At 36.9% G+C, this 12699-nt stretch overlaps 1 protein-coding gene across 4 annotated transcripts; it reads right to left on the reverse strand.

Moving 5' to 3' along the window:
• Positions 1–457: 457 nt before the first annotated feature.
• On the reverse strand, positions 458–11984 carry LOC110800031 (ubiquitin carboxyl-terminal hydrolase 14). 4 transcript variants are annotated; one of them, XM_022005320.2, is made up of 19 exons: positions 11702–11984; positions 11034–11205; positions 9980–10092; positions 9160–9493; positions 7781–7875; positions 6985–7118; positions 6846–6902; positions 6664–6741; positions 6151–6205; positions 4666–4746; positions 3855–4053; positions 3682–3739; positions 3484–3606; positions 2346–2434; positions 2160–2249; positions 1875–2042; positions 1638–1762; positions 1420–1546; positions 458–953 (listed from the first exon to the last, which is right to left on the reverse strand). In XM_022005320.2, exons 1-19 carry the CDS (start codon positions 11807–11809, stop codon positions 772–774), a joined length of 2388 nt encoding a protein of 795 aa, XP_021861012.1. In that variant the 5' UTR covers positions 11810–11984; the 3' UTR covers positions 458–771. The 4 variants fall into 4 exon arrangements, with proteins under 4 accessions (XP_021861012.1, XP_021861011.1, XP_056682424.1 ...); XM_022005319.2 differs by having other exon boundaries at positions 1875–2045; XM_056826446.1 differs by having other exon boundaries at positions 2154–2249.
• Between the last annotated feature and the right edge of the window lie 715 nt (positions 11985–12699).

A 12699-nucleotide genomic window follows, 5' to 3' on the forward strand; every position in this document is an offset into this window, starting at 1 on the left:
TGGGGAGCGGCGGTGGGATGGCAAGGAGAGAAACCCACGGAGAGCCACATTCGAGGCTCAATGAGGGTGTGTGTCAGCCGCCCTCTCCAAGCAGAATGTTTGGCGATTTGAGAAGGCTTGAAAGAGGCAGCGAAGATTTCCAGATAAAGATTGCCAGAAGGCTATAGAGGCTCCCATAAGCCCGACGCTTGCGGATATTCAGATTCATCATGTCTGGCATCTTTACACTTGTTTCTCTTTAGACTATGTGGTTTGTATTAAAGTGTGTAGGTCGGTGGTGAACCCAGCCTATGTCATTGCTAGTAGGGCAAGGAAAGGTCTGATTGTGTGATTTTGCTGTTTGTGTGCTATAAAAAAAAGTTCAAAAAAAAAAAAAAAAAACTTGCAACCGTACATACTGACTCAAACTTGAGATACATTTGAAATAGTCCTAATCCTTAAAGAAAGCAATTCAATCTGAGCAAAGTCAGCCCTGAGTCAACTTTAAGCCTGTAGTTGTGCATCATGTCATGCAATTGATCAGTACCTCTAAATTGCAGTGTTTCCTATAAAACTCAAAAATTCACTACAATTCCTGAATATAATTCCACTATGAATGCCCACTAAATTCTAAGGTAGCAGTTATTCAACTATACTCTTAAACAGAGATCTTAGCAAAAAAATTCAATCAAATAACTTTTTTGCTGACTATGTAAAATAGAATTATAGTTTTCCTAAAATGTTGACACGTACTCTGAAGAGATGTGATATGTTGGATATGAATTGGATACATCAACAATCAGTCAGTCTCTCAAAAAAGTACAAGTATCCCATGTCCTTTGGAGGGTTGACAGAAGCTCCAACTTTCTCGTCATTGTATAGTACCCATTTTCCCTCTTTATAGATGTGAGCGACGTAATGGCCACAATGGGTTGAAGTTCCCATGTGACTCACAAATCCAAGAAGCCGATATCCTGCATTATAAATAAAATCAGCTCTCTGCTCTCTTATAATTGAATAGATACATTTAAGGCATCAAGGTTTGTAAAATAAAACATCAAATGGATATATCAATTAAGTACCAGGAATATTATGTGACCTCTCAAATAGGAGATGACTTCACATTCTTTAATCACTCTGTTACCTTTTAAATTGTTCTCTAAATTGACATCAAAAAATTTGACCAAATTTTTTAAAAAGTTTGTTCTTTGACCACCTCGACGAGGTAGACAAGACAGAGAGATTGAGTTAATAAAATTTTATCTCTTACACTTCCTTAATCAATGTGCCCACTTTGTAAACGGCATGCATAAGAGAACAAATGGAATATACTCTAGTAAGGCTGGTAAAAATGACAAACCCGAGAAGAGGAGAAATTTAAACTAACTTTTATCTGGTTGCTTTAGAAAAACTTTTACCGAGGATGGAAAAAGAACTTACTTCCAGATCCATCTGGTAGCTCATTATCAGCAGATGTAGCGCCACTGCTCGAAGTATCCATGTGTGATGTAGAAATAGCATCAGGACTGTTAAAAATCCAGTCAGTTGCTTTCTCAATATCTCCGCCCTGGACAATTTTTAAAGTAAAGCAAGTTAAAGGTCACAAGTTTCTAAATAAAAGAACACGGATGCACAAACCCTAAGTGACATCGACATACCGTAGCCATTAGAGCCTTTCTAGCAACATCTTCTTGAAAACCAAATGAAACTAAAGTATCAACATGTGATTGGTCAACAGAAGCAACAGCATTTTGAGATGTGTGTGATATAGGATCATTGATATCTGATAAGAGGGTAAAGGAATTACAGCCAGAAATAATTGTTACCCAGCAAAGAAATTGCAGCATAAATAGTTGATATACTTCAATAAAACAGGTCAAGCATATAACATTTACCAGGATCATCCATGTGTGAAAGCAGCCAATTCATTGCCTCTTCAACTCCAGCATTAGAAGTATAAATGGCAGCCTTCTCACAAGGTAATTGGCCAAACCCCATAGACAGAAGCTGAGAAACTATTTGCTCATCGGCAACGAGTCTGGCAGATTCTGCCTCAACATCACCTGCTGCAGATCAATATCAAACAATAAGTATAAGTAGAGTATATCACATAATCATTAGTCATCCCTATTCACCAAAAAGAATGCAAATATGCAGAAGAATGACAAAAATACCCCCACCACTTTCAGGTAAAAGCTCTTCTCCGGGTAGAAGACCCTTGCTCCGCATGTGACTGATATCAATAATATCAGGTACATCTATGTAGACATCTTGAATGCAGAACAAGAAGAGAATTTGTTAGTGACAAAAATCAATTACTGCTGAAAATTTTGCCAGGTAATTCGCAAGTACACGAGAATATATACCAAGCTTTTTGGGCACCCATCCATCCTCCATAACAAATTTCCTCATGTGCAAGACCAAATAATCAGGAAAGGATGTAAGACCAGTAGTTCTGCAGGGAAATTAAGAAAACAAAGTATTAATGTATTATTACATGCTACAGTACATGACATACATATGTTATTCATACCAATTCCAGCGGCATAAATTTTGGAAGAAAGAATGATGCATAACAAACAACCAGCAGGACTCCTTAACCATCGGGACACAAAAGTACAAAACACCTCACGTTTCATGATCTAATAACTACCCTCCCTTCTCCCCACCCCCAGGCCCCAACAGCCAAAAAAGAACCAAATCCTAGCATGTGTAAATTCTCATTTTGCTAAGCCATTGGATGATTAAGATAGGGCCAAAGATTGACCTCAAGAGTATAATAGACATCTCATAACAGGATAATATTCAGGTCCAATTATGAATAAATTTTGAACAAACAAGTCATTTACCCCTAGGTGTCAAATGTGAACCAAGGATGATAAAACTGTATATAAGCATTAACCAACACATTCATTAACATACCTCTGTAAACAAAGAATTGCATGATAAACATAAAACCAGCCAAGCACATATCACCACACTTGGCCGCATGAGTCACATAGAACATAAACAAGAAAGATCCAACAGAACCTTACAAAATACTTCCTCTGTCCCACAAATAATTGCAAGTTTTCCTTATTTATCCCAAAACAATTTACACTTTCCTTTTATGGTATTCTAGGTCAACCCACTTTTTCTTATCTTTCCTTTCTCTTACAGTTTCACTCATTGCCCACTGTCTTTTACTTAATCCCAACTTTCCCTGCTTTCTTTATTTTCTCTTTATCCACTATCAATTTTGTTTTAAAATCAAAACTTAATTCTGTTCTCAATGCCAAAAGCACCTGTGCACATATTTGTAGGACGAACCAATGAAGAAGTGGTAAATACTCGAGGAAATGATGCTGAACTGTGAACTATAAACCTCCGGATAACCCTGCTACTAAAGATAAATTCACGTCATAGGAAGTTGAATAATACGCTCAAATGGCAAAGCCAATCGTCTGCCTTATCAGATAGATATCGAGTACCACAACAAATACATCCAGCACATCATAAACTTACTTCGTTGCTGTTGTCTTAGCCTTCAACGCAGTGCTGAAGAAATCCATCACCTCCTCAGGAGATGAGTAGCTAGCTAGGCAAGCTTCTAATGGCACCCTTGGACGAACTACTTCAGCTGCAGCCCTGTTATATTCCATAACCTGAGTAAAATATTTTCCGAAGAGCAAAAAATACATGACAAACTATACATTAACTCACAAGTCTTTTCCTTCGGATTCTGCTTGAGATTTCAATTTCTGGAAAGCTTCTAATTGATCTAGAATTTGAAAAACAACACGACAAGTCAAGAAGAAAAACAAAACTTCACCATAGATTAAAAAGACTTAATCAAAGTCCTCCAATAAGTGCATGAAAACAACCACAATGCTTACCTTTATTCGTAGCCGCATGCAATGGGATGTTGAGAGAAAGAATGTAGTCATATCGCCTATTATAGGTAACCTTTCCAGAAGGGCACTGAATTCTATCTTCAATGCCGAACTTGAAATTTCTCGAGGGATCCAGTTTTGTATTCCCAGCATTAACCCGCTCGACTTGTTCTAGAAGATGTAGGAAAAACTCTAATGCATCCTAGCCGTGTCAAACATTCAAGTCATTAACATTATCAAATATTTTACAAATAATGTATCATTCCGGGTAAGCTCATTCTTGGAAGCCCTAGGTAGAACACGCAGCTATAAAGTACATAAGTTTTCAGCAGAAATACCATATTACTAAGTTTGACACACAAACACACAAACGCACACACACACACACTTTACACTTCCTCCGTTCCATAGATATCGCACCATGGTTGACTTTTACTCCTCGAAGACATTATTTTGACTCTTAATATCTCAAATCGTGTGTAAGTAAAATTATAGAAAAATGATACTTCGAAAATATATTTCGATACAAAATCTAACATGACCCCGCATGACTACAATTTTCTTACGTATGAATCACAAAAAATGGCCAAAATCGTAGTGTGAATAGTGTAAAAAATCAAATGGTGCGATAATTACGGAACTGAGGAAGTATATTATTTATAAGTTGCAATTCTATGTAGCTGTATTGCCTGTATGACATCCTGCAGAACACAGAAGGACCCTCAAGAAACTTTAAGAGAACCAGCATCCATCAACAAAAATTGTCATTCATGAAGCAATTGCTTTAAGCACAGCTAAAAGAATATGAACAAACCTGCTGTCTCATGGTAGAAAACTCTGGATGACTGGCAGCAATAACTGTCTTGAACATCCGGGGAGGAATACCTTCCTGTTTCTGAAGGTTCAAATACAAACCGGGACAGTATCATTCATTTGTTCTCTTGGAGGAGGAGTGAGGGGGGGAGGAAAGCACAAAAGTTCTCAAATGAGTAGCAATATTAAAATGCAGCAATCAAACCTACACTACATGAATCCATACCATCCTGCGACTTTGTATTTCCTTGAAACCAAAATCAAGACGGAGAAGTTTTAAAAAAAAAAAATATGCCGAACAACCAATAAATTTCATGGGCCATTTAACATTTGGGTGCCTTAAAAAGTCCATGAAACCCTCTGGCACCAAGCAGCTTGTTTCATACAGTCCTCCTTTGGGTAAAACAGTGCTCGGATGAACTGCCAAATGTTGCAGACCCACCCAATATTGAACTTGGATTCTATTTATTCGCCCCCTTAACCAAAGTACGGGAGAAAGAATATTTTTCTTTTATAAAGATCACACCGTAATAAGATACTCCTTTCGTCTGACAATAATAATGATACATACTATTTTGAGACTTCTGAAAATAATCACATTCCCTTGCAAACAAATAGGTTTTGCTTAGACTATCAATACCTATCCCCGCTTGGATGAGGTGATGGACAGAAGATAGGAAGAAGACAATTATTACATAGGGTAATTCAGCAAAATCAAGCCGATACCAGGCCGGAGGTTACCTAACGATGAGTGTAGAAGATCATCTCCCGCCAGGTGAAGGACTATGCCTCATAAGGGGAAGACAGCTACAGTAGAAAGAAACATACACCTGTTCCCTCTCTGTCTAATTGATAAAACTTGATGGCGTTTTTTCTTTCAGCTAAAATCTAAAATATCCTCGTTTTCCCCTTAAATTGATTCCTCATGCTCTGAGAAGTAGAAAGTGCCCTCTAAGGCACTAAGTTTAGGGTGGTAGGCAGAGAATTAATAATCCCACAGCTGCTTCACAGAGGACCTGAAATCTTCCTTGCCTAGAATTTTCCTAGCTCTAAAGAGTAATAATTGATTATAGACAGAGGGAATAGCTATCACCATTAACCCCTGATAGTTACCTAATTCGCTAGTATGAGACTGGGTACCAGTTTGCAACTCATAGTTACAACTCCATTGGAATACTCTCAGCAATTAATATACTGAACATCAAGGTAGAGAAATCATCCTAATTCTAAATTTAAACGATAACCATCAGAGAATGTAGATCTCCTGTCATCTTGTTATGAAGAAGAAAGGAACAAGAGACAAATTATTAAGTAATATGCATATAACTCACAGTAAAGATATCAATACCACTAATAGTATTTAAAAGAAAAATAAGAACTAAACTCGACATATGTCCAAAGGGTTTTGGATAAGACGGAACTAATAATATGTGACTGAATTTTACACAAAAGATTAATGTTTGCAGATACAATTCCAGAAACACACCTCTGATGATGGAATTGAATATCTCCCAGATAGCAATCCATGACCTAGTTTTGTCCTGCCACACAACAGATGTCAATCACAACTCGCAAGTGAAATAATCAGGGAATAAAATCACCATATGTAATAAAGCTAGGCAAGTTTTACAGTTAATGCTTTTAAAAATGGAACGAAACTTTAATAGGTTTCAAAAGTAACTCACGTCTTCTCTCAAACGCATGAAATAACAAAAAAAAAACAATCAATCAAACATTTTTGTAAAGCAGAAATAGAGGGTCAGTGGTAGCACAATCTTCCTGACTGCATACAAAAGATGATCAAGCAGAGAAAGAAGATTGCAGCCCTTAATAGGAACTAAAACTAACATGATATTGTGATAATCACTAAGCTTTACCTCCTCCAAAAGTAAGTCGACTATATAAAACTTAAGCTCTCTGCCATAATTTTGAGTTCATTAATGAATATGGTCACACTAGCACGCAGACATATACGCTCACTAAGGATCTGTTCACTTACAACTGCATATTCAGGTCCACTGTAGGATCAGCAGGAGCAGCATCAAAAGAACTTTTCAAGCTTTGATTTGCATAATATCTGATTGGATAATAACACAATAAACCTTGAATCAATAAGAACACTCTTCATAAAGTAATCCTTGAATAACACAACTAAATCGAGAAAAAAACACAGAAACCAACCTAGAAATAAAAGCTTGTGTGGTAAATGCTACTTGCATGGTTGCTGCCAGATAACAGCTGTGAAGAAACACAAAAAATGATTTAAGGGAGGAAAGTAACCAAAAACCCAATGAAACCATTTCATGCAAAGAAAAATCACCTATTGCCAAGATTTACAAGTCCGGTATAACCTGGGCCAAATATTGGCTGAAGTGCATCAGCACTTTCTTGAAGCCGGTTCCAATCAAAGTTCGTATTCTGGTCAAGCTCCCTCTCCGCAGTAGTCATTTCAGTCTAACAAAATTTTAAGTAATAACAACATCAGATATTAGGAAGTAAACAAATATGAGAAGAGGAAACATATCGGACAGGATGCCCCTCCCCCCCCCCCCTTCTCACATAATAAAAGAAAAGGATAGTAACTTTATTATACGCCCCATGGCTCAATCTGCTCAATAAGGATTGTAAGAGGTTATTATGAAACTATGAAAGAGATTACAGCAGACAAAAGCTACTAACTCCTAAAATTAAGGAACACCCAGTATCATGGTTGCTCGGCTTAGGCCCATCAGACAAACTAATAAATGCTACAGCCAAGACACAACATATTTTCTTGCTTTTTAGCGTGCAAAATGAGTAACTTGAAATAAAATAAGATTGCAGAGGGTGGGCACTAGTCATGTAAAGGCCACAAATAGATAATGAGAATGATTGTATAATGTATCCCAGCATAGAGAATGATTGTATACTGTATCCCAGCCGATGCAACTGACCCAATATTACTCTAACCAACTTCCAAAAAATGAAATGAGTGTGCAGACGATGGCTTGATCAGTCCCCTCTGTAGCTAGGTATCAGAATCCTTATTTTCCCTTTCCACAAGTAATCTAAAACTTCAGTCAATTAGGAAAAAAACAATAACTAAAAGATCAATAAGTATAATTCAAGCTACTAACCTTTTGCAATGAAGAAAAATCAATCCCAAAGTGTGCCAAGTGCTTTGGAAGAAGTGGGTCAATGACACTTTCATCCTCCGCATAAGAGAAAACATCTGACATGAGAACAAAATGTATTAACATATGAAGTTGCCATATTGATGTTGGACTGTTGGTCATCAAACGAAACAAAAGTGGCAATCGTCAATAAGCTATACTATAGTTTGTCACTTGTGGGGAATGAGTAAAGATCCCCAAAACACTTAGGTAGCAGATAGGAGATCTAGAGTACGATTGCATGCATATGCATACACATATACCATGGTGCGAATATCAGTTTAAACAGATTTGTGATAGAAAAATTTGCCCACATGAGAGATCACATGTTATCATACACTACCTCAGCAGTGCCAAAAGCTTCAGTATTTGAAATCAAAAAAAAAAAAAGAGGCAGTCTGAAACTCCGAATTCCTTTAGCTCAGCTTCTACAAAGGCATAATTTTTTTTTAAACTGAATTGCTCCTTTAGGATATCAGTCCACAACTTCCAAGATTCTACTTGCTCTGTATCAAAATTCCAAGGTTCATGCTAACATGTTTCTAGTCCCAACACTGCACCAAATTCTTCTCTTCTTGGAATAAGAAAGCTCCAAATACCATGCTTGAAACACACGCGAGATGAAATTAAAAAATAGCTTGGAACTGAGGGGGTTAAAAGAGTTGAAAGTGAGCAAGAGTCAAAATGGCATCTTACAAACTACGAGTCAAGTAAATTCCTTCATTTCTAGGCCTTGCGTCAAATTTAATCAGCAACCAACCAATTTACCTCACTTTACAAGTTCTCTAAAGAAACAGGTTTACGGCATATACAAATACACAGCAGAAAATTAAGAATTATGAAACGGATTTTTTTTCAAATGGAGTCACATAACAATGAAGACGAAGTAAAATGGTATCCAATGCTGATCCAAAATAATTGGTATCCAATTCTAAAGTTGGGATTCATTATGGAGTTGCTCATGGTTCAGGAAATACAACTTCAATGTTCTTAAATGTAAGTGTAGTATTATCAGCATCACTATGAATAAGACTTTCAGCTTCTAACTCAAGTTTGCACTTGAGAAACATTCCCTGACAGATATAAGTTGTAGTGCACACCAACCATCATACACTATGCAATCAAATGAAAAAAGAAATGGCAATCAGAAAAAGCAATGAATCATAAATATGGCATCCTTAATTCTTTATTCTGGAAGATGATACTATTCACATGAAGAAAGGACAGACAAAGGATGAAAGGACAGAAGTAGATGACAATTTTGAAACATATGTGCAGCAAATAAATAAAATAAAAATATCATGCTGTTGTATGAGACACTTAATAACTAACAGGAACACTACCTGCAGCTTCTAGATCAGCAGTTATTGTGCCAAGCTTCACAGCAAGTGGGTATTTTGTCTCATTGTAATGCTCGACAGCATGGTTGTTGCCACCAGTTCCATCCCAATTTTTCCTACCACAGAGGATCATCCCATCTGTTAGATTTAACCAGAGATTTTCTGTTTTATCACACTTTGCACATTTCCACCCAGATGGAGGAATGACAGTGCTACTCTCAATCTGTGGCAAACACATGGCATATGCACTGACGTGCTTCTCAGCTACCCAGGCTGCAACTTGCTCCTTTTTCTCAGCACCCTCGGCCAATATAATAGCATCAACAGCTAACCTTACCTAAAATATACACACATGTCATGCAAAGACCATACAAGTCTGAATAATTTGAAACATCCAGCTTGTCCCTACGCAAAATAGACTCTCCCAATTGAGTATGCTGACACACTCTGCTCCCTCCTTCCCTCTAAGATTGCCCCGTAAAAGTACAGTTACTTCTTATGTTTTGGTTGGGTGGAGTTAGTGGTGGTCCCTCATCACCATTTATGGGATGGGGCAAACTCAAGGGGACAAAACCAAAAGGATATTGGTGCAATCTTAGAGGTACAGAGGGACTACTTATCGATATGTAATGTAAAAAAGCAGTTAAACATCTAACTATTCTAACATCTCGCGTACATAGAACTCCCACATCACACAACTACATTGCCCTGTAAACCAGATCTTCAACTGACACATGGTACCAAGAGTTCCCATCTGTTACCCAACGAAGCTGGAATGGAGAACCTGTTATATAGAGGTAAAAAAAAAAGTAACAGAAAAAACCTTTTCTGGTAAGTCCACCGAAGGAAATGGAAGACTAGCATAGTCTGGCAATATAACAATGTTGTATGATTCTTCATAATCAGGTTCACTGCTACCAAAACCTCCCTCTACACCTACAATCATCACATCAAGGATATAAGATTTCTCTCACCGTCATTACAAGAGATTTCCACACAAAAGCACATCAACAGGGACTACAACTAATCACTAGTATTGGTGTGTGACAGTCGAGCCGAGTCGAGTCGAGTCGAATCAAGCCGAGAAGAGTATTCGAACTAAGTTTGATAAGAAGTGTAAGTGTTAAGTTTGCACGAGCTCCTTTACAAAAGGGGAGGGAATATTTTTCCTTCATCAAGGGAGCTTTTAAAAATGTTGTTTGAACTTGACTTGTTCGAGCTTTATTCACAAACTGTTTTCCTTTCAAATTTGAGCTAGAGCTTGAGTGAGATTAAATCGAACTTGATTACGTAAACTAGCCTTGCGTCACCTATTTAAAAACGAATATTTGAATTTTTGATTCAAGTTTTTATCAGTCTTTACATAGACTAACGCTAAGGCCAACGTTTCATGCGTATGTACATTTGGCGAAATGATGTGTATTTTCTAAAAGCTTTAGTTTCATACAATTTATAGACACTTGTTCAGTTTTCAAAATGTCATTGATTTTTTGAGTTTGAACGAGCTTTATATTTGTAATCAGAATTGAACCAACTAGAAAAGACTTAAACAAGTGGTTCAGGAAGACAATAACTGAACTTGTTGGCGAGTACTTCGTGAACGTATCACCTCATTGCACCTTGATTATTAGAATAAGAAGTAGCATATGGAACCAAATCATCAACCAAAGAACTCTTCAGACAATAGAGTCAAGGTGCAAAAGTATCATCCAGATATCGCTAAACCCCATATTTTCTTATGTAATCATAAATTGTTTAGGAATAATATGTTCAGGATTTATAAATGTGTTGAATTTTACAATTTTACAGAGGTGGGATAGCTAATTTTAATCTCCACAATAACTCGTAAAGCAGATTTCGGGTTATCAACAACGTACCAATGGCCAAAATAGTAGGCTTCTTTGAAGGCCTGTCTTCTGCGACCACCTTCTTTGTCTGCTTGATATGCAGATACACTGGATGTCTGGTCTTCTCGTAGTTCCAAAGCACAAAATCTTTCCCAAAAGCAAGGAAAGAAGACATATCCACGTACAATCCGCCTTCAGATTTCTGGGAAACATTCAGGGTTACTTCTTTTTTTTAATCTATATCCAACAATAATAATGTCTTCATAATTTGCAACCATAGTTAAAATAGAAATGCAACATCATCGTCAATAGCTGAAACCAATAACGAAATAGTAAAGACCCTTTTACTACTGTGATTCCGCGATTTTAAAAATTCTTTCCACTTAACTTCAATATACGAAGTATATATTAACAAGCATCTCAAAATAGAATCGAAAACTAAACGCAAGATATTCAGCACACAATTACGAATTCAAGGTTTCAATCATTCATCATTACAAGCACAAAAACCTAGACTTAACACGGAATCTTTTGCTACTGCAATTCCGTCACTTTTAAACACCTTTCGACTGAATTCAACGCACAAACAAACAACATAATCAATCACTAGGTCATAAGAAGATCAATGACTAAAATCGATTGAATAATGACGAAAAGGAGAGGGAAAATCACCAAAAACGAGGAAAAATTAAACTCACTGGAGTATCGAATGAAACACAGCATTCATGTTTGAAGATGCGATTGGTTGGCCCAGGAATACGAACACCTGAGAGGTACGTTCTCAGCATATCCATGGCGTCCACCATTTTTATGAAAGAAAAGAGAAAGAGAGTAGAAATGAAGGAACAACTGGACGAGTGGGTTTGCCCTAAGCTCTATCGACTGAGTTTGCGCCGAGCGAAATGAAGAACAAACTTTCGTTCATACACACACAAGGTTCAATTTCAATCAATTTCGTTTCACCAAGTAATAAAAACATAGTGTGTGGCCCGGGCTTTGCTCCGGGTTTTACTTTTTGTAAAAATGTGCCCATTATTAAAAGACTGTATTTTACAATTATCTTGGAAAATATAATAAATATTGTAGCTAGTTGAGATTGTAGGAAATGAAACTTTAATCCATGAGGTTTGATGTTCGCAATTTAGAAGATGGACCATGGTGCACATAGAGAGCACGGTGCACCTTAAGAACACTAGTATATAATTGAAAGAACATCCGGTTACAAGAAAAGAACATGAGTATTTTTTTATAATTGAAAGAACATCCGGTTACAAAAAGTAAAATATTATATCGCATGTTCTTTTGCCGTAGTGTCATGTTCTTTTGCTTATTCACATATGTTCTTTTGGTGCACCATGCTCTATGTGCACCACGGTCCATAGTCCACGGATTGTTTGATGTTCGATCCTTGCTACTACATGCTAGTATACGTGACACATATACATTTTCCTAAACGTCTTTTAATAAATTAGTATAGATATAAAAAATAAAAATATCAATCAATTTCGTTGATAGATATATGAGGTACGGTTAGAGCAGGCAAACGTATTGCGTCGGGTCGTGTTCGAGCTTAGTTTCGTGTCAGTTTTGTGTTATTCATATAAATTATCTTTTTTTTTTTTTGGACACCAGCTTATAGAGATAAACAACTAAAACATATTAGAAAAAGACATTAAAGTAGATGTTGCTTCTGTGG

This window comes from Spinacia oleracea, chromosome 4 (genome assembly GCF_020520425.1).
Source record: "Spinacia oleracea cultivar Varoflay chromosome 4, BTI_SOV_V1, whole genome shotgun sequence".
Lineage (NCBI taxonomy): Eukaryota > Viridiplantae > Streptophyta > Magnoliopsida > Caryophyllales > Amaranthaceae > Spinacia > Spinacia oleracea.

What these genes read in the sequence shown, in the direction of transcription:
- LOC110800031 (XM_056826445.1), bottom strand. Translation starts at nt 11,809, where the DNA reads ATGGTGGACGCCATGGATATGCTGAGAACGTACCTCTCAGGTGTTCGT. An exon ending in GTGTTTCATTCGATACTCCA is followed by an intron (nt 11,206 to 11,701) that starts GTGAGTTTAATT and finishes AATGTTTCCCAG; the next exon opens with AAATCTGAAGGCGGATTGTA. An exon ending in GAATCCGAAGGAAAAGACTT is followed by an intron (nt 3,607 to 3,681) that starts GTGAGTTAATGT and finishes GGAATATAACAG; the next exon opens with GGCTGCAGCTGAAGTAGTTC.